We start from the raw sequence: 24,169 nt of genomic DNA, 5'->3' as shown, positions 1-24,169 counted from the left end.
CCATTTGTCTAATGTTGTCTACCTCACAAGCATCTTAACCATCATGCAATCCCATTGGGTTTCTATGCTGTAACAACATGTAATTCTTTAGACAATGGTGCTTTCATGTTACTGACCCTGACTTGTTGCAAGTATATGCTCGAAATCGTATGGGAACCGGTTCTGACTTGATGTATTGTTATTATTTGAAAGTAACTTCTTTTCTCTGGAACAACTCTTTTCCCAAACATCAGCATTTTCTCTCAAGTGCAGGCCTTCCTCAAATATAGGCCTTTTGCAACTTAGGTCAATCAAAACATATGGGACTTATAGTCATTACAAGTATCTTTGAAAATTCTTTTTAAATCCACGTCTCCAAGTTATCTTTTTATTTATTATATATTATTTTTTGTATTATTTTTAGTTATTTTCTGTTATTATAGTATTTTATTGTATTAAATTTTTAGTGTTTTAAATTATTTTTTAGTGTTTTTTATTATTTTTGATTGGGTTGCTAGGAGACCAAGTTGGAGGAGCTTAGCTTTCTAACTGGCAGCAATTGGATAAAAGCAATTATTCCTCTCTCTCTCATTAGGACTTTATTTTTCTTTTCTTTTTGTTGTATCAACCGAGAGCCGTGGATGATAGGTTGTGTTGTCAAATTTCGAGGTTGGGGGGCCTGTAGTTTTGTTGTTTTGTCTGGTGCCCTGATTCCATCACTCTTTTATATATATAGAAGATGGGAAACGTGGTGAAGTCTCCATTGCATAGTTTGGATGGGAAAGTATTGAGAGAGGGGAGGGGGAGAGTTCCGTTTCCGGTCTGTTTCCCAAACTCGCTCCTTTTCAGCAGCCCCGCCCTTACAGGGTGACGTCACCTCCCTCCTCCTCCCCCCTCCCTCCCTCCTCCTTTCTGCGGCGGAGCTTCTCAGTTCCGGTCACGTTGCGCTCTGTTTACGCCTCGGAGCTAAGAGAGGATGGGGCCTAGGGGCCACCGAGGCTGAGAGCCCGCTTTTCTAAGAAGCCCAGGACCCCCAAGAGCCTTCCTGCCGCCTCTTCCATTGCCAAAGGTAAGAGGATGGAGGGGGGGGGGGGGGAGGGGTGTTGGAGGGATTCTGCACTCTGCACATGCTCAGAGACACCGTCTATTCCCCTCAAAGGGAGCCCCAAAGGTCATCTAGTCCAACCTATCCTCAAATCCCATCCATATTCCCAGCCAGATGCCTTTGGAATAATATAATATAATGATATTAATTATTATATTGGTCTCTAGAGGGATTCTGCACTCTGCACATGCTCAGAGGCACCGTATATTCCCCCAAAGGGAGCCCCAAAGGTCATCTAGTCCAACCAGTCCACAAATCCCATACATATTCTCAGCCAGATGCCTCTGGAATAATACAATGTAATAATATTAATTATATCTATCTTCTTCTTCTATCTATCTTCTATCTATATATATATAAGAGTGATGGAATCCTGGCAACCGACAAAACAACAAAACTACAGGCCCCCCAACCTCAAAATTTGACAACACAACCCATCATCCACGCCTCTAGGTTGATACAACAAAAAGAAAAGAAAAATAAAGTCCTAATTAGAGGGAAACGAATAATTCTTTTTATCCAATTGCTGCCATTTAGAAGGCTAAGCTCTGCCCACTTGGTCTCCTAGAAACCTACTCAGCCCAGGGGACAGGCAGAGTTAGGCCTCTTCCACGCTGCCTATAAAATACAGATTATCGGATTTTATTATATGGCAGTGTAGACTCAAAGGCCTTCCACAGAGCTATATAACCCATTTATAATTTTATATCATCTCCTTTGAACTGGATTATATTGGCTCCACACTGCCATATAATCCACTTCAGTGTGCATTTTATCCAGCTGTGTAGAAGGGGCCTCATATAATCCAGTTCTAAACAGATAATATAAGATTATCAATATACAGTACAGTCTCACTTATCCAACATAAACAGGCCAGCAGAGCGTTGGATAAGTGAATATGTTGGATAATAAGAAGGGATTCAGGAAAAGCCGATTAAATTAAGCATCAAAACATCATGTTATACAACAAATTTGACAGAAAAAAGTAGTTCCATGTGCAGTAATGCTATGTAGTAATTACTGTATTTACAAATTTACCACCAAAATATCACAATGAATTTAAAACACTGACTACAAAAACATTGATTACTAAAAGGCAGACTGCGTTGGATAATCCAGAAAATAAATAAATAAATAAATAAAGTGAGATTATACTGTAATATGAAATAATTACTGTGATAGAATAATACAGAACAATATAATCTCTAAAACCAGGACAGTAAATAAAGAGCAACACTCTGAAAGCAGGGAAATTGGAAATTTCACAAAGGAAACAATCAGGGCCAGCTAACACCTCCCAAGGAAGGATTCTTCCAGAAAGGAAGCTGACAATGGAGTGAAGCAGTGTGTATTACCAAAGTCATTATTATTACTATTATTATTATTGTGTTGCTGTGAACCATGAACATGAATACAATTTGGCTCTAAGTATTCAAAAACACTAATATCAGAATATATAAAAATTACTGTGGTATAATAAAACAGAACAATCAGAACACTAAATAAAGAACAACACTCTGAAAACAGGGGAATTCCACACAGGAAAACAATCAGGGCCAGCTAACACCTCCCAACAAAGTCTTCCCATCACCAAAGTCTGGCAAATCCTCTGTTTTCTGAGGGGCACAGACAGTAGAAGCACATAAAATATCGCAAACACCACCACTCTGAAAACAAGGGAATTCCAGACAGGAAACAATCAGGGCCAGCTAACACCTCCCAACAAAAAATTCACTCAATGAGGAAACAGCCAGGCTTTAAAGCTGCAAGGCCATTACATGCTAATCATTTTCCCTAATTACAACATTCATTCAGGTTTGAATTGGGGGAGCGGACAGAGCCCTCACGGTTAGCCCCAGCTTCTGCCAACCCTAAAGTTCAAAAACATGCAAATGAGAGTAGATGAATAGGTACTGCTCTGGTGGGAAGGTAACGGCGCTCCATGCAGTCATGCTGGCCACATGACCTTGGAGGAGTCTACGGACAACGCCGGCTCTTCGGCTTAGAAATGGAGATGAGCCCCAACCCCCAAAGTCAGACACGACTGGACTTAATGTCAGGGGAAAACCTTTACCCTTTACCTTAACTACCACCAATTCCTCAATACAGTAGAGTCTCACTTATCCAAGCTAAACGGGCCGGCAGAAGCTTGGATAAGCGGATATGTTGGATAATAAGGAGGGATTAAGGAAAAGCCTATTAAACATCAAATTAGGTTATAATTTTACAAATTAAGCACCAAAACATGTTATACAACAAATTTGACAGAAAAAGCAGTTCAGTATGCAGTAATGTTATGTTGTAATTACTGTATTTATAAATTTAGCACCAAAATATCATGATATATTGAAAACATTGACTCCAAAAACAGCTTGGATAATCCAGAAGCTTGGATAAGTGAGGCTTGGATAAGTGAGACTCTACTGTACTTTATTTCCCATACCACCATACTTCGCCACAGCAATGCATGGCCGGGCACAGCTAGTATTATATCTAATATTACGGTGTAGTGATATGGTACGGTGTAATACAATACTAATAATAATACAATATAATAATATTAATTATATATTATTATACTACTAATAATATTACAGTATAGTGATATGGTACGATGTAATATGATACTAATAACAATACAATATAATAATATTAATTATATATTATATGTAATATTACTAATAATATAACTATAGTGATTTGGTACAGTGTAATACGATACTAATAATAATACAATATAATAATATTAATTATTACATGTAATGTTACTAATAATATTACAGTATAGTGATATGGTACGGTGTAATACGATACTAATAATAATGCAATATAATAATATTAATTATACATTATATGTAATATTACTAATAATATTACAGCATAGTGATATGGTACAGTGTAATACAATACTAATAATAATACAATATAATAATATTAATTATATATTGTATGTAATATTACTAATAATATTACAGTACAGTGATATGGTACAGTATAGTAATTTAGTGCTAATATGCTAATATTATAATATATTGTATATACATATAACTTATAAGCCGCTCTGAGTGCCCTTCGGAGTGAGAAAGGCGGGATATAAATGTAGTAAATAAAATAAACAAATATTAAAATCATCGAATTGCGTTAGTCTAAATCTAAAACCTCAGAAATGTTGTGCCGCCTTTTATGATACTTGATTGCATTACAAGCAATATATTTGGCTTTTTTCTATACACGGGACCTGCTATGTTTGAGATTATGATGCGTTCCTGCCATTATTCTATCTGTACTGAAGCGTGTGTTTGTGTGTTTATATAAACACTAGCTGTGCCCTGCCACGCGTTGCTGTGGCCCATTGGAATTGCACTGAATAGCTCCGGTTTTTGGGTTTTTTTTAGGCCCTGTGGAGGTTCGTGACGTGATATTTTGTGGTTTCAACCTCGAGGCGTGGATGATGGATTGTGTTGTGAAATTTCGAAGTTGGGGGGTGTTTAGTTTTGTTGTTTTGCTCGGTGCCTAGGATTCCATCACTCTTTTATATATATAGATGCAAACCTGTGGCAATAGGGTTCCGTTATTAGGCCAGCGAGCTGACACGAAATCCATCATGCCAACCTCTGAAGGTCACAGGAACAAAACAAAAAAAAAAAACTCGACAACAATCGCACCCAGCAGAAGGCAAAATGCTTCACTTGCAATCCCAGCATTGCTGTTATATAAAGTCTCCAGGTTTGTGCAAAGCTACAAATCCCAGGGATTCCATAACATGGAATCACAGAGTTCAAGGAGCGTCAAACTGCATCCGTGTAAATGCTCCCAGGGGTGGAAACAACGAGGATTTTCCCCAGCGGCAACTATTACTCCGGCGTACGGGTGCGGGAGGCTCATAACCTTTGTGTTGTTCCCTCCAGGCTCGGGCCGTTAAATGCGTCGCAATGGAGACGCTGTCCCTGGAGCACCAGATCCAGAGCGTGCAGCGGCACATTGCTTTCCTCAAGAAGGAACAGATGGAGCTGCTCCACGACTTGCACCTGGAGATCCTGCACTTGCAAAAACACTGCACAGGTGAGTCCCAGGCGGAAAGTCGTGGGCAGACGGGTAGCACTAGAGCAGGGGTCCCCAAACTAAGGCCCGTGGTCCAGATGCGGCCCTCCAAGGTCATTGACCTGGCCCCTGTCCTAAACTTTAGACTTAGGGTTGACCTACGTTTACTTGGCCTTTGGAGGTCTCTTTTCTTACTTATGGTCTTATGAGATCGTCTAGATGGTCTTGGAAGGTCTCTTTGCTTAGCTACAGCCTTATGAGACCATCTTTTGGAGGTCACTTTCCTTACCTATGGGCCTATGAGACCATGTAGATGGCCTTTGAGAGTCCCTTTCCTTAACTATGGTTTAATGAGATTGTCTAGATGGCCTTTGAGGGTCCCTTTCCTTATCCATGGTCTTCTGATGGACTGATGATAATCTAGATGGCCTTTGAGGGGCCCTTTCCTTCTCCATGGTCTTCTGATGGCCTGATGAGATCATCTAGATGGTCTTTGAGGGTCCCTTTCCCTACCAATGGTCTTATGATGGACTAATGATCATCTAGATGGCCTTTGAGGGTCCCTTTCCTTACCAATGGTCTTATGAGACCATCTATGGTCATTGGAGGTCTATTTGCTTACCTATGGTCTTATGAGATCGTCTAGATCGGGTGTCCCCAGACTAAGGCCCATAGGCCGGATGCAGCCCTCCAAGGTCATTGACCTGGCCCCTGTCCTAAACTTTAGACTTAGGGTTGACCTAAGTCTGAAATTCACAGAAGTGAATTATTATTATTATTATTATTATTATTATTATTATTATTATTATTATTATCATCATCATCATCTCTGAGGCAGAGAGGTAAACTTTTGTTTGCCCGCCTCTCTCTCTCTCTCGGCGCCTCAACAGCGCCCCTAGGGGATTGGTGCCACCCGCAGATGCGTATTTTGCTTATAGCTTGAGCCGCCCCTGATTATCATAATCATCTATAGATGATAATAATAATAATACTTTCTCTCTCTCTCTCTCTCTCTCTCTCTCTCTCGGTGCTGAACCGGGCTCGCCTCAACCGCGCCCCTAGGGGATTGGTGCCATCCGCAAATGCGTATCTGGCTTATAGCTTGAGCCGCCCCTGATTATCATCATCGTCTATAGATGATAATAATAATAATAATATTAATAATAATAATATACTTTCTCTCTTGGCGCTGAATCAGGCTCGCCTCAACAGCGCCCCTAGGGGATTGGTGCCATCAGCAAATGCGTATCTGGCTTATAGCTTGAGCCGCCCCTGATTATCATCATCATCTATAGATGATGATGATAATAATAATAATAATAATATACTTTCTCTCTCGGTGCTGAACCGGGCTCGCCTCAACAGCGCCCCTAGGGGATTGGCGCCATCCGCAAATGCGTATCTCGCTTATTGCTTGAGCCGCACCTGATTATCATCATCGTCTATAGATGATAATAATAATAATATACTTTCTCTCTCGGTGCTGAACCGGGCTCGCCTCAACAGCGCCCCTAGGGGATTGGTGCCATCAGCAAATGCGTATCTGGCTTATAGCTTGAGCCGCCCCTGATTATCATCATCATCTATAGATGATGATGATAATAATAATAATAATAATATACTTTCTCTCTCGGTGCTGAACCGGGCTCGCCTCAACAGCACCCCTAGGGGATTGGCGCCATCCGCAAATGCGTATCTCGCTTATTGCTTGAGCCGCACCTGATTATCATCATCGTCTATAGATGTTAATAATAATAATAGTAATACTCTCTCTCTCTCTCTCTCTCTCTCTCAGTGCTGAAACGGGTTCGCCTCAACAGCGCCCCTAGGGGATTGGTGCCATAATAATATATTTGTATTCCACCCTATCTCCACGAGGGGATGATAATAATAATAATAATAATAATAATAATAATAATAATAATAATAATACTTTAATTGTATTCTGCCCTATCTCTACCAGAGGATAATAATAATAATACTATATTTGTATTCCACCCTATCTCCACGAGGGGATAATAATAATAATAATAATAATAATAATAATAATAATAATAATAATAATAATAATAATATATTTGTATTCCGCCCTATCTCCACGAGGGGATATTAATAATAATAATAATAATAATATATTTGTATTCCACCCTATCTCCACGAGGGGATATTAATAATAATAATAATAATAATAATAATAATAATAATATATTTGTATTCCGCCCTATCTCCACGAGGGGACTTGGGGCGCATTCCAGCATACACAAACACAATGAAACACAGTCAAAGGTAAAGGCTCGGGGTGGCACTCATCTCCATTTCTAAGCTGAAGAGCCTGCGTTGTCCGTAGACACCTCCTAGGTCATGTGGCCCTAGGCATGACTGCATAGAGCACTGTTTTCCTTCCCACCAAGGCAGTACCTATTGACCTACTCACATTTGCATGTTTTTAAACTGCTGGGGCTCCTTCCACACCGCTGAATAACTGGCAGTGTGGACTCAGCTATTGTGGGATTTTCTGCCTCAATATTCTGGGTTCTATGACTGTGTGGAAGGGCCCTAGTGTCGCACCTCAGGTTAGCTTCACCTTGCTAAAGACACCAGGCTGCACACAGATCGTAGTCTTTTGTAGCTTACTAGCTGTTCCCAGCCACGCGTTTCTGTGGTGAAGTATGGTGTTAAGGGAAATAAAGTATTGAGGAATTGGTGGTAGTTAAGGTAAAGGGTAAAGGTTTTCCCCTGACTAAGTCCAGTTGTGTCCGACTGTACACTGAAGTGGATTATATGGCAGTGTGGAGTCCAGATAATCCAGTTCAAAGCAGATAATATAAGATTATAATACAGCTATATAGGGTTATATAGCTGCGTGGAAGGGCCTTGAGTCTACACTGCCATATAATCCAGTTCAAATCTGATAATCTGTATTTTATAGGCAGTGTGGAAGAGGCCTAAATGAGGCCTAACTCTGCCTGTCCCTTGGGCTGAGTGGGTTGCTAGGAGACCAAGTGGGCGGAGCTTAGCCTTCTAACTGGCAGCAATTGGATAGAAACAATTATTCCTCTCCCTCTAATTAGGACTTTTTCTTTTCTTTTTGTTGTATGAACGTAGAGGCATGGATGAGGGGTTGTGCTGCCAAGTTTTGTGTTTCTGGGATGTGTAGTTTTGTTGTTTTGTCCTAGGCCGAAATTTCATTACCCTTTTATATATATAGATTAGGAAATAAGGAAGAGATAGTTCATAAAAGGTAAAAGTTCAGTCCCAAATGATAGTTACAAAAACAAGGCTGTAAGAACAAATCCATGGAAACATTAGGCATGAAGCAAGGTCCTTAAAACGAAGCCAAAGTCCCCTAAACGAGGATACATCCAGGCTACAAGATAATACAGGAAAGCAGACTTAGTTATTGATTCAAGCGAGGAATTGCTTTGATGAAGATTTCCCTCTCAGCAGACTGTTTTAATAGCATACTGTAAAGAAGTGTGTTTTTATTTTGATTTATAGATGTCATGTTTAATTTCGTTTTAAAAGTCATGTTGGCTATGTTTAAAAGGGTAAGTATTAGTTACCAGTGCGTGGGGGATGGTAGCCAGCTCAGCATTCTGAGGCAGGTTACCATAGCAACGAGGGCGGAGCCAACTGTTGTTTGGAAGAAAAGGAGGGACTATTTTAAAAAACAGTTTAGTCTGTGATTTTTAGTCACAGAGAAGACACTGGTTCCAGGTTAGGGATAACAGGGAAACTCAGATCTCTAGTGGTGTTAAATTAAGCGAGTTAGGTGACTTGTTTGGGTTTATTTGTAGAGTCTGAGTAGTAAGGGGAAGTAATCCCAGTTAGATCCAAAGTGATCAGTTAGTAGTTTTGGTTGGGAAAGGAAAGGAGAAAGTATTTGAAAGAGTATTCATCATAAGTTATATTTGCAACTGATTAAGAAATTTTAACTCTAAGAAGTAATATTGTAACCACCAAGCTCTGTGCCTGAAATAAACTTATTTTTTGTTCTTCCATATCCAAGTCTCTGTCACATATTTTCAAAACTAAGTTACGATACCATCTAAAGTGAATAAGAATAAGAAAAGATAAAGAAATTCCTCTCTGCCTGAGTTCTCCACAATTGGTGGCCGCAGTTAAATAAAACATATTTATATTGGCGGCAGCGGATATAGTTAAATATATAATAATATAATTAATAAAAAGATTCCTCCTCTACCCCACATCACCACAATTTGGTGGCAGTGGTGAGATATAATGTTTCCTCCCTGTCACATCACAACACATACCATGAAGGCATTTCTTTGCCCCTTGATCTCTCTCTTATTTGCTATTCTGAGACTTCTGCGCAACCCCTGAAATGCGGCCTCATCACTTTCGCTTTCAAGGCCACAGGGCTTGTTCGTGTTATCAGGCTGGGATCTACTCTCCCTTTCTGCTTCTTGCACCTGAAAACCATCATCAGTAACAGAGATCCAACTGAGAGATCTGTAATGGAGTGGTTTCTCCGGTTCGGAGGAGCGTTGCCATTTCCCTGCCGCTCTGAGTGGTGCGTGCCCTTGCTGTGTAACCACCTCTGGGGGCTGACCTGATTTCACAAGTCTGTGCTAAATATATACGCACACACATACCTACATACAAGAGCAAAAAGAGCTCCAGCAAGTGCTCTCCCACTGTGCATTGCTCTCACTTCAAATTATAATTCCTAACATCACATTAGAATTCCTCACATCACATTATACTGCACCAATTTTCACTTATTGTTGCATTTATTTATTTACTACAGTTACTGTATATACTCAAGTATAAGCCTAGTTTTTCAGCCCTTTTTTAGGACTGAAAGAAAACCTTCTCAGCTTATACTCGGGTGAGGGTCCTGGTGGGCTTATATTCAGGTCGGCTTATACTCAAGCATATATGGTATATTATAATTTTACTCTATTATTATTGTTACTTTTACATTTATTTTACTCTATTTTTCATTATTATTATTATTTTATTATGACACAGCAAACAAGATAGATATGCTGGATTTCGTATCACAAAATCACAAGTCGAACACTTCCCAAGTGTCTAGGACTGTGAGATGTATTTTCGGATGATGCGTGCAGATCCCAGTCGGGTGGCCTTTTGCAGTTGGCAGATCGTGATTTTGTCAATGTCTATTGTTTCCAAATGCCGGCTGAGATCTTTTGGCATGACACCCAATGTGCAAATCACCACTGGGACCACCTGCACTGGTTTCTGCCAGAGTCTTTGAAGTTCAATCTTGAGGTCCTGATAGCGGCTGAGTTTTTCCTGTTGTTTTTCGTCAATGCGGCTGTCACCTGGGATGGCGACATCAATGATCCAAACCTTTTTCTTTTCCACAACTGTGATGTCTGGTGTGTTGTGTTCCAGAACTTTGTCAGTCTGGATTCGGAAGTCCCACAGTATCTTTGCGTGCTCATTTTCCAATACTTTTGCAGGTTTGTGATCCCACCAGTTCTTTGCTGCTGGGAGGTGGTACTTGAGGCATAAGTTCCAATGAATCATTTGGGCCACATAGTTGTGCCTCTGTTTGTAGTCTGTCTGTGCAATTTTCTTACAGCAGCTGAGGATATGATCAATGGTTTCGTCGGTTTCCTTGCAGAGTCTTAATAATTATTTTTTATTATTATTGTTGTTGTTGATTTTAGCTGGTTTTTGTAAGCCACCCAGAGCCCTAGGGGAGTGGCGGCATATAAGTTTGAAAAATAAATAAATAAATAAATAAATATTATTGACACATTTATTATTCCACTCTGATCTTGTTCTTACATTTATTATTTTACTCAATTAATTATTATTACATTTATTATTTTACTCTATTATTATTGTTACTATTACATTTATTTTACTCTGTTTTTCATTATCATTATTATTAGCGGCTTAAAGAGCTGGGCATGTTTAACCTGCAGAAGAGAAGGCTGAGAGGAGACATGATAGCCATGTACAAATACGTGAGAGGAAGTCATAGGGAGGAGGGAGGGAGCTTGTTTTCTGCTGCCCTGCAGACTAGGACACGGAACAATGGCTTCAAACTACAGGAAAGGAGATTCCACCTGAACATCAGGAAGAACTTCCTCACTGTGAGAAGGGCTGTTCGGCAGTGGAAAACTCTCCCCCGGACTGTGGTGGAGGCTCCTTCCTTGGAGGCTTTTAAGCAGAGGCTGGATGGCCATCTGTCGGGGGTGCTTTGAATGCGATTTCCTGCTTCTTAGCGGGGGGTTGGACTAGATGGCCCATGAGGTCTTTTCCAACTCTACTATTCTATGATTCTATGATTCTATTAGCACATTTATTATTTCACTCTGATCTTGTTATTACATTTATTATTTTACTCTATTGTTATCATTACTATTACGTTTATTTTACTCTATTTTTATTATAATTAATACATTTATTATTTCACTCTGATCTTGTTATTACATTTATTATTTTACTCTATTGTTATAATTACTACTATGTTTATTTTACTCTATTTTTATTAAAATTAATACCTTTATTATTTCACTCTGATCTTGTTATTACATTCATTATTTTACTCGATTATTACTTTTATTATTTTACTCTCTTATTGTTACTATTACATTTAATTTATTCTATTTTTCCTTATTATTATTATTAGCACATTTATTTTTATATTAATACATTTATTATTTTACTCTATTTATTATTACATTTATTATTTTACTGCATTTATTACTATTATTATTACATTTATTATTTCACTCTATAATTATTAAAAGGATACATAAGCACATTTACATTGAAGAAGATGAAAATAATGATTTAATCAGAGTTGAACAGTCATAAATTATAGTTTGATGTAAAGATTCAAAAACATTATAATAATAAAATAATAATAATAAAACTTTATTTATATACCGCCCTATATTCCGGATAGGACTCAGGGCGTTTTCCAATCATAAAAACAACACATACATTACATAGCAACATAATAACACATTATTAAGCAAGGTAAAACAATACAAATATATAGCAATAAATAACACTTACACAACCTGATCATTTAAACTACTGAGGCCTCAATTAATGTAATTTTATTGGTATCCCGCTTATACTGGAGTCAATGTTTTCCCAGTTTTTTTGTGGTAAAATTAGGTGCCTCGGCTTATATTCGGGTCGGCTTATACTCGAGTATATACGGTATATCCCGCCCTTCTCACCTTGAACGGACTCAGAAATTATATATACATACACTATATTATATTATTAGCATAGCACAATATTAGCATTATATACTGCTATATTGTACTATACCACTATGCTGTAATATTATTACATAATAATAATAATAATAATAATAATAATAATAATAATAATAATACCGTATATACTTGAATATAAGCTGAGGCACCTAATTTTACCACAAAAAAATGGGAAAACATTGACTCAAGTATAAGCCAAGGGTGGTCAATTTCAGAAATAAAAATAGATACCAATAAAATTACATTAATTGGGGCATCAGTAGGTTAAATGTTTTTGAATATTTACATAAAGCTCAAATTTAAGATACGACTGTCCAACTCTGATCAAATCATTATTCTCATCATATTCAATGTCAATGTGCTTTTAATAATAATAGAGTAAAATAATGAATGTAATAACAAGATCGGAGTGAAATAATACATGTATTACTGTAATTGTAATAAAAACAGAGTAAAATAAACGTAATAGTAACGACAATAATAAAGTAAAATAATAAATGTAATAACAAGATCAGAGTGAAATAATAAATGTATTAATTATAATAAAATAGAGTAAAATAAATGTATTAGTAATGACAATAATAGAGTAAAATAATAAGTGTATTAACAAGATCAGAGTGAAATAATAAATGTATTAATTATAATAAAATAGAGTAAAATAAACGTAATAGTGATGACAATAATAGAGTAAAATAATAAATGTAATAACAAGATTAGAGTGAAATAATAAATGTGCTAATAATAATAATGAAAAATAGAGTAAAATAAATGTAATACAGTAGAGTCTCACTTATCCAACATAAACGGGCTGGCAGAATGTTGGATAAGCGAATATGTTGGATAATAAGGAGGCATTAAGGAAAAGCCTATTAAACATCAAATTAGGGTATGATTTTACAAATGAAGCACCAAAACGTCATGTTAGAAAACAAATTTGGAGAAAAGGTAGTTCAATATGCAGTAATGCTATGTAGTAATTACTGTATTTATGAATTTAGCACCAAAATATCACAATATATTGAAAACATTGACTACAAAAATGCGTTGGATAATCCAGAACGTTGGATAAGCGAGTGTTGGATAAGTGAGACTCTACTGTAGTAACAATAATAATAAAGTAATAAATGTGTTAATAATAATAATAATAATAATGAAAAATAGAGTAAAATAAATGTAATAGTAACAATAATAATAGAGTAAAATAATAAATGTAATAATAATAGAGTAAAATAACAAATGTAATAATACCAGTAATAATAGAGAAAAATAATAAATATGCTATATATGCTCGAGTATAAGCTGACCCGAATATAAGCCAACCAGGACCCTCACCCGAGTATATGCCGAGGTGGGCTTTTTCAGCCCTAAATAAAGGCTGAAAAACTCGGCTTATACTCAAGTATGTACGCTATTTAATATTTGATTAATATTATTATATTGCATTATTAGTAGTAGTATTATATTGTAATACATTTCTCTTCTTTCTTGTTGCAGAGCTGACCCACGATCTTGAGATGAAGGAACTGGAAGCCAACCAGCAAGGTGAGAGGAAATTTAACCAATCCTGGTCACCTCTTTGTTTACATATTTAAGGTGTCCTAGGAGCAGTCGTTTAGAGATTACATGCTAAGCGAAATATATTTCTGCTACAAAATGGCATGCTCAATTCCGGCCACTTGTGACACCGAGTCCTTGATCGTAGTACTTCCTCATTCCTTTCCGCACTGTGCTGGCAGTTTTCATGGTGTCGTAAATTAGTTAAATCAGCCTCCCTACATAAAGCGGTATGTAGAATTTCCTACTCAACAGATGCAACTGTTTTTCGAGCTGCTTAGCTGGGCAGTGAGCTAGGCTATTAACGATCGGGAGATCAATCCGACCCAGGCTTCGATCCCATGACCTCTTAGTGATTTACTGCAGCTGGCTACTAACCAGCTGTGCCACAGCATGGCCCTAAAAGCAGTACCTATTTATCTACTTTCGATCAGCTGGGGCTGATGGCGGGTGCTCACCCCAACCCGGGCTTGAACTGGCTTCTCCTTTCATTTCCGGTTCTGAAGGCAGTGCTCATCAGTGCCTTGTTACAATGACATACAGTGAGATACAAATACAAAGGCAAAGGCTTCTCCTTTCCTTTCCGGCTCTGGAGGTGGTGCTCATCAGTGCCTTGTTACAATGACATACACTGAGACACATGTACACAGGCAAAGGCAAAGGCTTCTCCTTTCATTTCCGGCTCTGAAGGCAGTGCTCATCAGTGCCTTGTTACAATGACATACACTGAGACACATGTACAAAGGCAAAGGCTTCTCCTTTAATTTCCGGCTCTGGAGGCGGTGCTCATTAATGCCTTGTTACAATGACATACAATGCGATACAAATACACGGACAAAGGCAAAGGCTTCTCCTTTCATTTCCGGCTCTGGAGGCGGTGCTCATCAATGCATTGTTACAATGACATACAATGAGATACAAGTACACAAAGGCAAAGGCTTCTTTCATTTCTGGCTCCAGAGGTAATACTCATCTCCAGCTTTAGGGGAGGTGCTCTTTCTCCATTTCCAAGCTGAGGAGCCTGCGTTGTCTGTAGATACCTGCTGGTCGTGTGGCCGGCATGACTGCTTCGAGCATCTTTTTCCTGCCTTAAGTCGTACCTATTGATCTACTCACATTTGCGTGTTTTTGATATATAATATAATAAACTTTCTTTGTATTCCATCCTGTCTCCCCAAGGGGACTCGGGGCAGATACCGCTAGGTTGGCAGGAGCTAAGGCTAACAGCAGGGGCTTATCTGGTCCCACGGATTCGAACTGCCAACCTTCAGTTCAGCAGGACAAGGGTTTAACCCATTGCGCCGCCACTCTGTACCCCACGTTTCCTAAAGTAGGCTACTGCCGCTGTATGTATGTTACAATGACATACAATGAGACACATGTACACAAACAAAGAGACGCAAATACACAGGTAAAGGCAAAGGCTTCTTCTTTCATTTCCGGCTCTGGAGGCAGTGCTCATCAGTGCCTTGTTACAATGACACTGAGTGAGATACAAATACACAGACAAAGGCAAAGGCTTCTTCTTTCATTTCCGGCTCTGAAGCCCGTGCTCATCAGTGCCTTGTTACAATGACACAGAGTGAGATACAAATACACAGGCAAAGGTAAAGGCTTCTCCCATGTATGTTGATATTTGGTTTCCTTGCTTGTTCCCCCCTTGTAGACATGATTGATGAAGAGCTCGAGGAGAAGTGCAAGATAATGGAGGCCTGTCTGGAGGAGAAGGAGAAGGACAACATGGAGCTGCGCAAGGAGCTGAGGCACAAGGAGAGTTTGGTGGCCGCCCTCCGGTCCAACCTGCGGAACAAAGAGCGGAAATTCCTGGAGGAGCTGAAGAGGAGGAGCCACCGGGTGACCATCCTCAACACGGAGCTGCAGAAGCAGACCGAGGCTGCAGCGTACCTCTCCTTCCAGCTCCACACCAACAAGCAGAAGCTCCACAGCTCCAAGCAAGGTGGGAAAACCCTCCTGGAGAAACCACCGCTGGAGAAAGCCTTCCTTCCACAGCCGTGCGGTGAGGCCAGGCCCAAAAAGCGGACTCACAAATCCCATCCTCGCCGGTCGGGCGGCAGCGGCGGCTTTCACAACAAAGGGGCCTTCAAGGACTCTTCGCCCCGGGACAGGCTGAGCAGCTTCGAAGAGGCTGACGCCATGCCCGACCCGGCACTTTTTTTGTACACGCAACGGCACCACACAAAAACGGAGCACAAGGCTCCCACGCAGCTGTCCGACCAGAGTGGTGTCAAAGCGGGGCGGCCCAAACCCTCACGCCCAGCTCCCCAAGACACGTCGGAATCTACAGGCAGGATCAGGACTTCGGGCAAACCGAGGCCGTCTTCCAAAGGGGAACCCCGTAAACGCACCCCCTCAGGCCCGCCAACATCCAAAGACATGGAGTAAGGTTACGGGGCCATGGACAGCAAGAGAGAAGAAGGAAAACACACAGCCATGTCAAAGTGCGTCCTATTTGAGTTACTTGATCTTGCCAAGCAGCACCCTGCACCCAGAGTCCGTTTGTGGGGGAAACGCTCAGTCCGAAGGCCTCGCAGGGGGAAACGCTCAGTCCGAATCCTTCCAACATCAAAATAACCCCCTTTGTCCACGGGGTACGGTCGGAGTCCGTTTGGGGGGGAAACGCTCAGTCCGAAGGCCTCGCAGGGGGAAACGCTCAGTCCGAATCCTTCCAACATCAAAATAACCTCCTTTGTCCAGAGGGTACGGTCGGAGTCCGTTTGGGGGGGGGAAACGCTCAGTCCGAAGGCCTCGCAGGGGGAAACGCTCAGTCTGAATCCTTCCAACATCAAAATAACCCCCTTGGTCCATGGGGCACGGTCGTCGGCGACGGTGATGTCGCTCCGAACATCATGATTCAACCTGAAGTGAATGTATCCAGTGTGCAATATTCCAGCAAAGGGCCTCGCTTGGTTGAACCTCCCGTTTCTGTGCCTTGAGATTACAACTTTAGGGATTGTTTTTCGGGTTCCCCTCATTTCAAATCCTGATGCAGGCTTCAAAACACGCGGCTCGAAATCCCGATTTCGGTGGCAAAACAGATTACCTCTGGGTTTGTGAGGATTCTGAATGTGTACGATATGTCCCATTTGCAATTGGGTGCGATTTATGTTTACTGTATATACTCCTGTATAACTCCCAAAAAAGTTGTTCAACATCTCCAAGGCTCAATGTGAATACTGTACATTAACACTTTTCTAAAAAGGGGACTCTTCCCTTTCTGAATAGAGTTGCTAAATCCATGACTTATATACGAGTATATACGGTAATGGTTTCCCTGCTTTTTCCACCATCATCTCCAGGCTAAAATGGCCACGGACCCATGGATGTGAGTGTGTAGGAGGCCAAGTGTTGCAGGATGTATATGTAGAGCAGGGTATTCGATACGACGGTCTTTTTTCCTCTTCCCTCGTAAGCGGGACAATCAAAACAAATTTGCAGTAGTCTAAAACCAGTGGTGGTCCTCTGCGGTGCGTATTCGGAGATCTAAAATTGGAAGCTTTTAATTTATGAATCATGATTGTGGCTCTTATCCGACTCGGGAAACGAGACACATTACGATTCGGCAGTGCTTGAATTATAGGAGAGGCCGAGAGGTTCAAATCCGCTTCGTTTTTGACTGGCTGTTTCCAATTATTAATATTATTATTAATTGCAAACCAAACTTAATTCCAAACGTTTGCTGGGTTTTGAATTATAATATGACCCCGGTATTTTCAAGGAGGATACATTCCAAGAACTGCCATGTATACCTGAAACTGAGGATAATCGTGAGCCCTTTATCTATATATATAAAAATGTAATGTGCATTTTTCCCATGGAGTAAACAACAAAACCACTAAACCAAATCACACTAAATTTGTCCACAAAAAACACAGTCATCCAATCTATGTCTTTCAAACAAAAAAACAGAAAAATAAAGTCCATATTACAGAGGATGAGGAAGAGCTGGTCTTCCCCTGGCTGCCACTCAAAAAGGTAGGCTCCGCCCCCTTTAGGCTCCGCCCACTTCATGTCATAGCAACCCCATCAGCCACAATGGCGCCTGGGGGACAGGCTGGGGGGGAGATGATACGCAACACAGGTATCTGAAACCATGGATATCGGATCAGGGGATAAGAGGGCTGTACTGTTCTACTTCTGGGTCTGGTCTGAAACTGGGCCCATAACCTGTTTCTCATTACAAGGGCTGCAATTTGTGATCTAAATTTTCCGAAGCTCCAAAATTATTATGCGTTCTTTGAGTAGTCATTTTCAACTTGCAGCGAGAGACCAGCTTTGTAGATTTACCTCCCTCTCGCGGGGATTCGCCTTCCTATAATTCAAGCAGTGAGTCCGAATAAAAGTTCCCGAGGACCCAAAACGGTCCAATTGCAAAATCTTCCTTGTTTGGAGGATTTGGAAAGGGTCACGGGAGACAAGTAAACGTGCTCTCTTCCCTGACCAGTAGTGATGATTATGTATAATATATCTATATATATATTGGCCTATGCATAAGATGGGATTAAAGGGGAGGCGGGATAGTTCGTTCACGCATTTGCACAGTAGTTTGTTCACCCAAGAATCGACTTTGCGGCCATAGAGTTCTCACCTTAGGCACATCTATACGGATCACTTGTTATATGTAAAGTCCAGGAACCGGTTTGAGGCCTGGACGATGTCGATATCGGATCAGTGGATAAGGGGGAGATGTCCTGTATGACTTCTGGGTCTGGTCTGGAACTGGGCCCATAACCTGTTGTGGTTTGTATGGTGAGTGCAGGTCCCAGGATTGGGGTCGATGTCGCCATCGATAGCCTTAGCTGTAGCTAGATTGCTTTCCATTTTGAAAAGGGGAAAACACATGAGACTGAATGACAATCAAGATGGATTGAAGGGTTTGTTTGCCTTTTTTTTTTTTTTTTTTTGCCGGGGCGGAAGTGTACCCGGCAAGTCGGCGAGGCCAAAAAAAATTAATTTTTCACTTATCTCTGTGTTCGTTTAGCAAATTCACAAAGGATTTTGCCTGGCAAACTATAGAATCGTGTGGCAGATCTAGACCATTCCTAGAGGGTGTATTTGTTTTTCGTATATTTATTTATTTTTGTATTTATTTATATTTATGTATTTATTTGCGGTGCGAGCCTCCTATTCCATGGGGATGCGTCCCTGAGCTTCCTTTGAGACAAAATTCTGGGTGATTGCCTCAAATTTATTTATTTACAGTATTTATATTCCGCCTTTCTTTCTCACCCCGAAGGGGACTCGGGGTGGATCACAATGCACACACGTACGTGGCAAACATTCAATGCCATTAGACATGCAACATATATAGACAGACACTTGTGACACTGAGTCCTTGATGGAGTACTCCCTCATTCTTCTCCATGCTGCTGGAGGTTTTCATGGTGTCATAAATTAGTTGAATTAGCCTCCCCGTGTAAAGCAGTATCTAAATTTCCTACTTGTCAGATGCAACTGTCTTTTGGGCTGCTTAGGTCAACAGCAAGCTAGGCTATTAAGTGGTTGGGGACTCACTCCGACCCGATCCGGATTCGAACTCATGACCTCTCGGTCAGTAGTGATTTATTGCAGCTTGCTACTAACCAGCTGCGCCACAGGATTGACAGGGGTTAGTTAATTAATTAACTCCGAAACACCCTGATTTATTGGCGAGTCTGGACTCTCAGCAACTCCTCTCCAGTCAAACCGCTTAAGCATCCAGCGAAAGCAGCACCAACAAACGACACCACAGTCGTAATTCTGCTGATCCCAGCAGTTCTAAGGCTTTATTATATACATCTATATACAATTACAAAGTCCATCGCTCTTAGGACTCATGCTTTCACCAGCAAGGGTAAAGCATGTCCTGTCTGCCGAGCGTCTGCAAACAACTCAAACAGGCGACTCCCACATTCCACTTCCAATGACGAATGTTCCGCCCTCAGAAGGCTTGACCTATTGGCCCTGCAGGCAGTCAATCAAGCTGGCTTGTGATTAACCCGTGTGCTGCTGGAAAGTTTGCTGGAATACACAGTTGCAAAAAACCAACAGCAAACACTTGATTCAACATTTCACACTAACAACAAAATACACCAACATGGATGACATAGTCTTGGGACATCAGTGGAGGACATTTCTCACCTCCATTTGCTGTAACGTCCCACATGTTCGGGAGCTCAATCCGACCCGGCCTGGCTTCGAACTCATGACCTCTCAGTCAGTAGTAGTTTATTGCAGCTCGCTACTAACCAGCTGCGCCACAGCCCAGCCCCCAAAGGTCATTTACTTGGCCCACACAAGTTTTCTTTCTCCTTAATTCCCTTCCATTTCTTTTTTTATCCTCTGTTTTTCCCCCCAAAGGAAAGGAGTCCTTTCCACCCTGTTCTTTCTCCCTTCCAAAGTTTGAGGACCCCCTGTCTGGACAGAACACGTTGAACGCCGTCTGCACCCACCTCTCTCAGTCCAATACCTTTGCAACTGCTTCCGTTGTTATTTTGCTCCATGGGATTCTGGGGGGGATTCTGTTCCCACATCCAACGCCCCACATGCACTGTCGCATGAGCAGAGATCATAACAGCGCATGAAGCACCCCTTACGTCTCTGCACATAATCACTCTGAGCAATTCCGTTCAACTCCTTGCATCTTGGGTTTGTTTATTTTGATATTTTTATGAAATTGTTTCTATAGCGGAATCAAAAAACCTACGTATTTACACGAAGGCGTAACATATACCCATGTACCCGGCGAAGAGCGGGATATTTTGTAACAGTGGAGGATCGCGTTTGTAACGGGATGGACTTCCTCGTGTAATACTATGTATCAGATTTTTACTTGTTGTCTTAGATAAATAGCTTATAGTATCTCTCTGTGTGTGTTTGTATATACATATGTATAAACACACACCCAAAATGTACTGATACCATATTTAACATTTATCAGGGAGTGTACCAAATGAAACCCGCGATGCGCGCGCAATCTTTCTGTCGTTCGCCTGTAGACTTTGGGGAAACGGAGGCCTCGCTATTAGCAATAACTCGTTGTTCTACAATCAAACGTGTCTCGCCGTCTTCATCGTATCCCCGCCGTCGCTTCACCGTCCCATGGACTTCGGGGTCTCCGAAATATGCCTTCCGTGGACTGTATAGTTGGCGCAATGTTCATCTTCTTTGGTCACATATTTGCCCTGCATTTTCCAATGAAAACCATTTTCCTCTCGGTGTCTGTGTCCTGTTTTGAAGAGTTATTTTGCCACAATAAGACATTGGGGGTGGTGAGCAATGGGTCTGTGCCTCCCTTACATGGACAGTACCTCGTTCAGTGTAGAAATGCCCTTGTAGGGTCACAGTTTGTATGGTCACACCTTATAGGGTCATTGTAGAGTCACACCTTGTCAGGTCCTTATAGGGTCCTAGTAGTCACACCTTATTGGGTTACACAGTGTCGGGTCCTTATAGTACCATTGTACAGTCACACATTGTCGGGTCCTTATAGTACCATTGTACAGTTACACATTGTTGGGTCCTTATAGTACCATTGTACAGTTACACATTGTTGGGTCCTTATAGTACCATTGTACAGTCACACATTGTCGGGTCCTTATACTACCATTGTACAGTCACACCTTGTAGGGTCATGCTGTAGGGGTTTTATAAGATAATTGTACAGTCACACATTGTCGGGTCCTTATAGTACCATTGTACAGTCACACATTGTCGGGTCCTTATAGTACCATTGTACAGTCACACCTTGTCGGGTCCGTATAGTACCATTGTACAGTCACATGTTGGGTTCTTATAGTACCATTGTACAGTCACACCTTGTAGGGTCACGCTGTAGGGACCTTCTAATACCATTGTACAGTCACACCTTGTCCGGTCCTTATAGCACCATTGTACAGTCACACCTTGTAGGGTCACGGTATAGGGTCCTTATACGATGATTGCACAGTCACACATTGTAGTGTCCTTATAGTACCATTGTACAGTCACACCTTGTTGGGTCACGCTATAGGGACCTTATACAATAATTGTACAATCACACATTGTTGGGTCCTTATAGTACCATTGTTCAGTCACACCTTGTAGGGTCCTTATACGATGATTGTACAATCACGCATTGTAGTGTCCTTATACTACCATTGTACAGTCACACCTTATCTGGTCACGGGTCTCCTTCGGGAGAGATAAAGCAGGGTATAATAATAATAATAATATATTATATATTATATAAGCCAGTGCGTTCTCAGTTATTATTATTGACACAAAGGCATAGTATGACACAGCAAACAAGATAGATATGCTGGATTTCGTATCACAAAATCACAAGTCAAACACTTCCAAAGTGTCTAGGACTGAGTGAAGTATTATTATTATTATTATTATTGAATTGGCCAATATTATTATTATTATTATTATTATTGACACAAAGGCATAGTATGACACAGCAAACAAAATCTATATGCTGGATTTCATATCACAAAATCACAAGTCAAACACTTCCCAAGTGTCTAGGACTGAGTGAAGTATTTATTATTATTATTATTATTATTATTATTGAATTGGCCAATATTATTATTATTATTGACACAAAGGCATAGTATGACACAGCAAACAAGATAGATATGCTGGATTTCGTATCACAAAATCACAAGTCAAACACTTCCCAAGTGTCTAGGACTGTGTGATTTATTATTATTATTATTATTATTATTATTATTATTATTATTATTATTATTATTATTGAATTGGCCAATATTATTATTATTATTATTGACACATTAGGGCAGTGTGATGTATTATTATTATTATTATCATCATCATCATTATTATTTCTCCACAAAGCTGCCAATGTCTATGAGGCTGGATGGCCATCTGTCAAGAGGGCCTTCATCTGGCCATTTATTATTATTATTATTATTATTATTATTATTATTATTATTATTATTTATTTTTGCTATTATTATCATCCCACTTTTTTCTCTCCATACGGAGACTCAAAGCAGCTAAAAGCATTGCAATACAACTTAAAATATAACATGATCCAAGTATCAAAACAGTATTAAACACCATTAAAAGGCTATAAAATCACAGCAGTCCCCGACAATCTTTAAAAGGGGGTCCCAATGTCTATGAGGGCTGGAGGGCCATCTGTTGGGAGGGCTTTGGTTGCCCTGGGGAGGAGACTCACAAAAAGGAGGAGGAGGAGGATTGGCTGCCATCCCAACCGAAAGTCCTGGATGCGTCCCTCAAAGGGGTCCGCCTCTGTCAGGAGCTGTTGCCGAGCCACAGAGCATGTGCAGAGTGCCTGGGAAGGAAGGGGACACGAGAGGAGAAAAAAGAAGCAGAAGGTGGTCAGGAGCCAGGCTCTCATGAGGCACCATCCAATTAGTAATATATCATCATCATCCAATAGGCTCTTGGTTAACTCAAGGACCTGTTGTCGACCGCGTTTCTGGGGGATCGGGCCCCTTAAGGAGAGAGCCGATCCGGTCCTGAGAGAACGGACCTTGGCGGAGCCAATAGGAGAATATGAGCCGCAATACAACCTGGAGCCGAAATGAAGAAGGTCCACCAAAGTTGAAGGAAAATCCGCCAAGGAGTCTTTATTGAGCGATTCAGCTGAAAAGGACACTAGTAGCAATCATTCAGTCTACTAGCGTATCATACATTCAAAATAAAGCCATATTTATACAATGTTTCGGTCTGACAGCCCTTTGAATTTCCCGCCCCGCTCCCCCGCCCATCTGATCGCGGATAGGCTAGAAGGCTGAACGAGGCGGGCTTTCGTTTCCCGCCTTGCTCTGCTGGTCCAATGGGGAGCCGCTTTTTGTCCCCACTCGGGCCAATCAGAGAGGAGGAGGCGGGAGCTATTGAAACAATGAAGTGCCAGGGCAGGAAATATCAGATTTACTCCTGCCAGACCGATTTCTAAAGGAATTAATGGCACCCATCAAGGATGTCCGGGTTCCTGTCACGTTCACAGATTTTAGATATGCCTTGGGGTGTCAGAGGGGAAGTGGTGATGGGTGTTGATGAGCCAAAATTGACAGGCTCCACAGGGCGCCTTCCTGAGGTGTCCTGGAATTTCCTGGGATATGACAATGTTTGCTCTGGGGGCTGAATCACCTTTAGGACTATACTCCGAATTTGGTGACGCAAGCCTTATATTGTCCATGCAATCTGAATTAGATTGGGTTAAGCTGTGGCAGATTATCCTTTTGTTTTTTTTTGGGAAAGGAAGCCTGGGTCATAGGAG

At 40.8% G+C, this 24,169-nt stretch overlaps 1 protein-coding gene across 1 annotated transcript; it reads left to right on the top strand.

The window, feature by feature from the left end:
- Positions 1-875: 875 nt before the first annotated feature.
- ccdc92b (coiled-coil domain containing 92B) lies at positions 876-21,132 on the top strand. The gene is made up of 4 exons (XM_062959529.1): positions 876-1,048; positions 4,993-5,146; positions 13,858-13,905; positions 15,584-21,132. The coding sequence occupies exons 2-4, from the start codon at positions 5,017-5,019 to the stop codon at positions 16,318-16,320; spliced, it is 915 nt and encodes a 304-aa protein (XP_062815599.1). The 5' UTR covers positions 876-1,048; positions 4,993-5,016; the 3' UTR covers positions 16,321-21,132.
- The last annotated feature ends 3,037 nt before the right edge of the window (positions 21,133-24,169 follow it).

The sequence above is a fragment of the Anolis carolinensis genome, unplaced genomic scaffold, assembly GCF_035594765.1.
Source record: "Anolis carolinensis isolate JA03-04 unplaced genomic scaffold, rAnoCar3.1.pri scaffold_7, whole genome shotgun sequence".
Classification (NCBI taxonomy): Eukaryota; Metazoa; Chordata; class Lepidosauria; order Squamata; family Dactyloidae; genus Anolis; species Anolis carolinensis.
This window is presented reverse-complemented; position numbering and strand designations above follow the sequence as displayed.

Bases quoted from the DNA above. Each gene is read 5' to 3' on its own strand.
- ccdc92b (XM_062959529.1), top strand. From the start codon at position 5,017: ATGGAGACGCTGTCCCTGGAGCACCAGATCCAGAGCGTGCAGCGGCAC. The intron at 5,147-13,857 runs GTGAGTCCCAGG...TTCTTGTTGCAG, and splicing joins CTTGCAAAAACACTGCACAG to AGCTGACCCACGATCTTGAG. The intron at 13,906-15,583 runs GTGAGAGGAAAT...CCCCCCTTGTAG, and splicing joins ACTGGAAGCCAACCAGCAAG to ACATGATTGATGAAGAGCTC.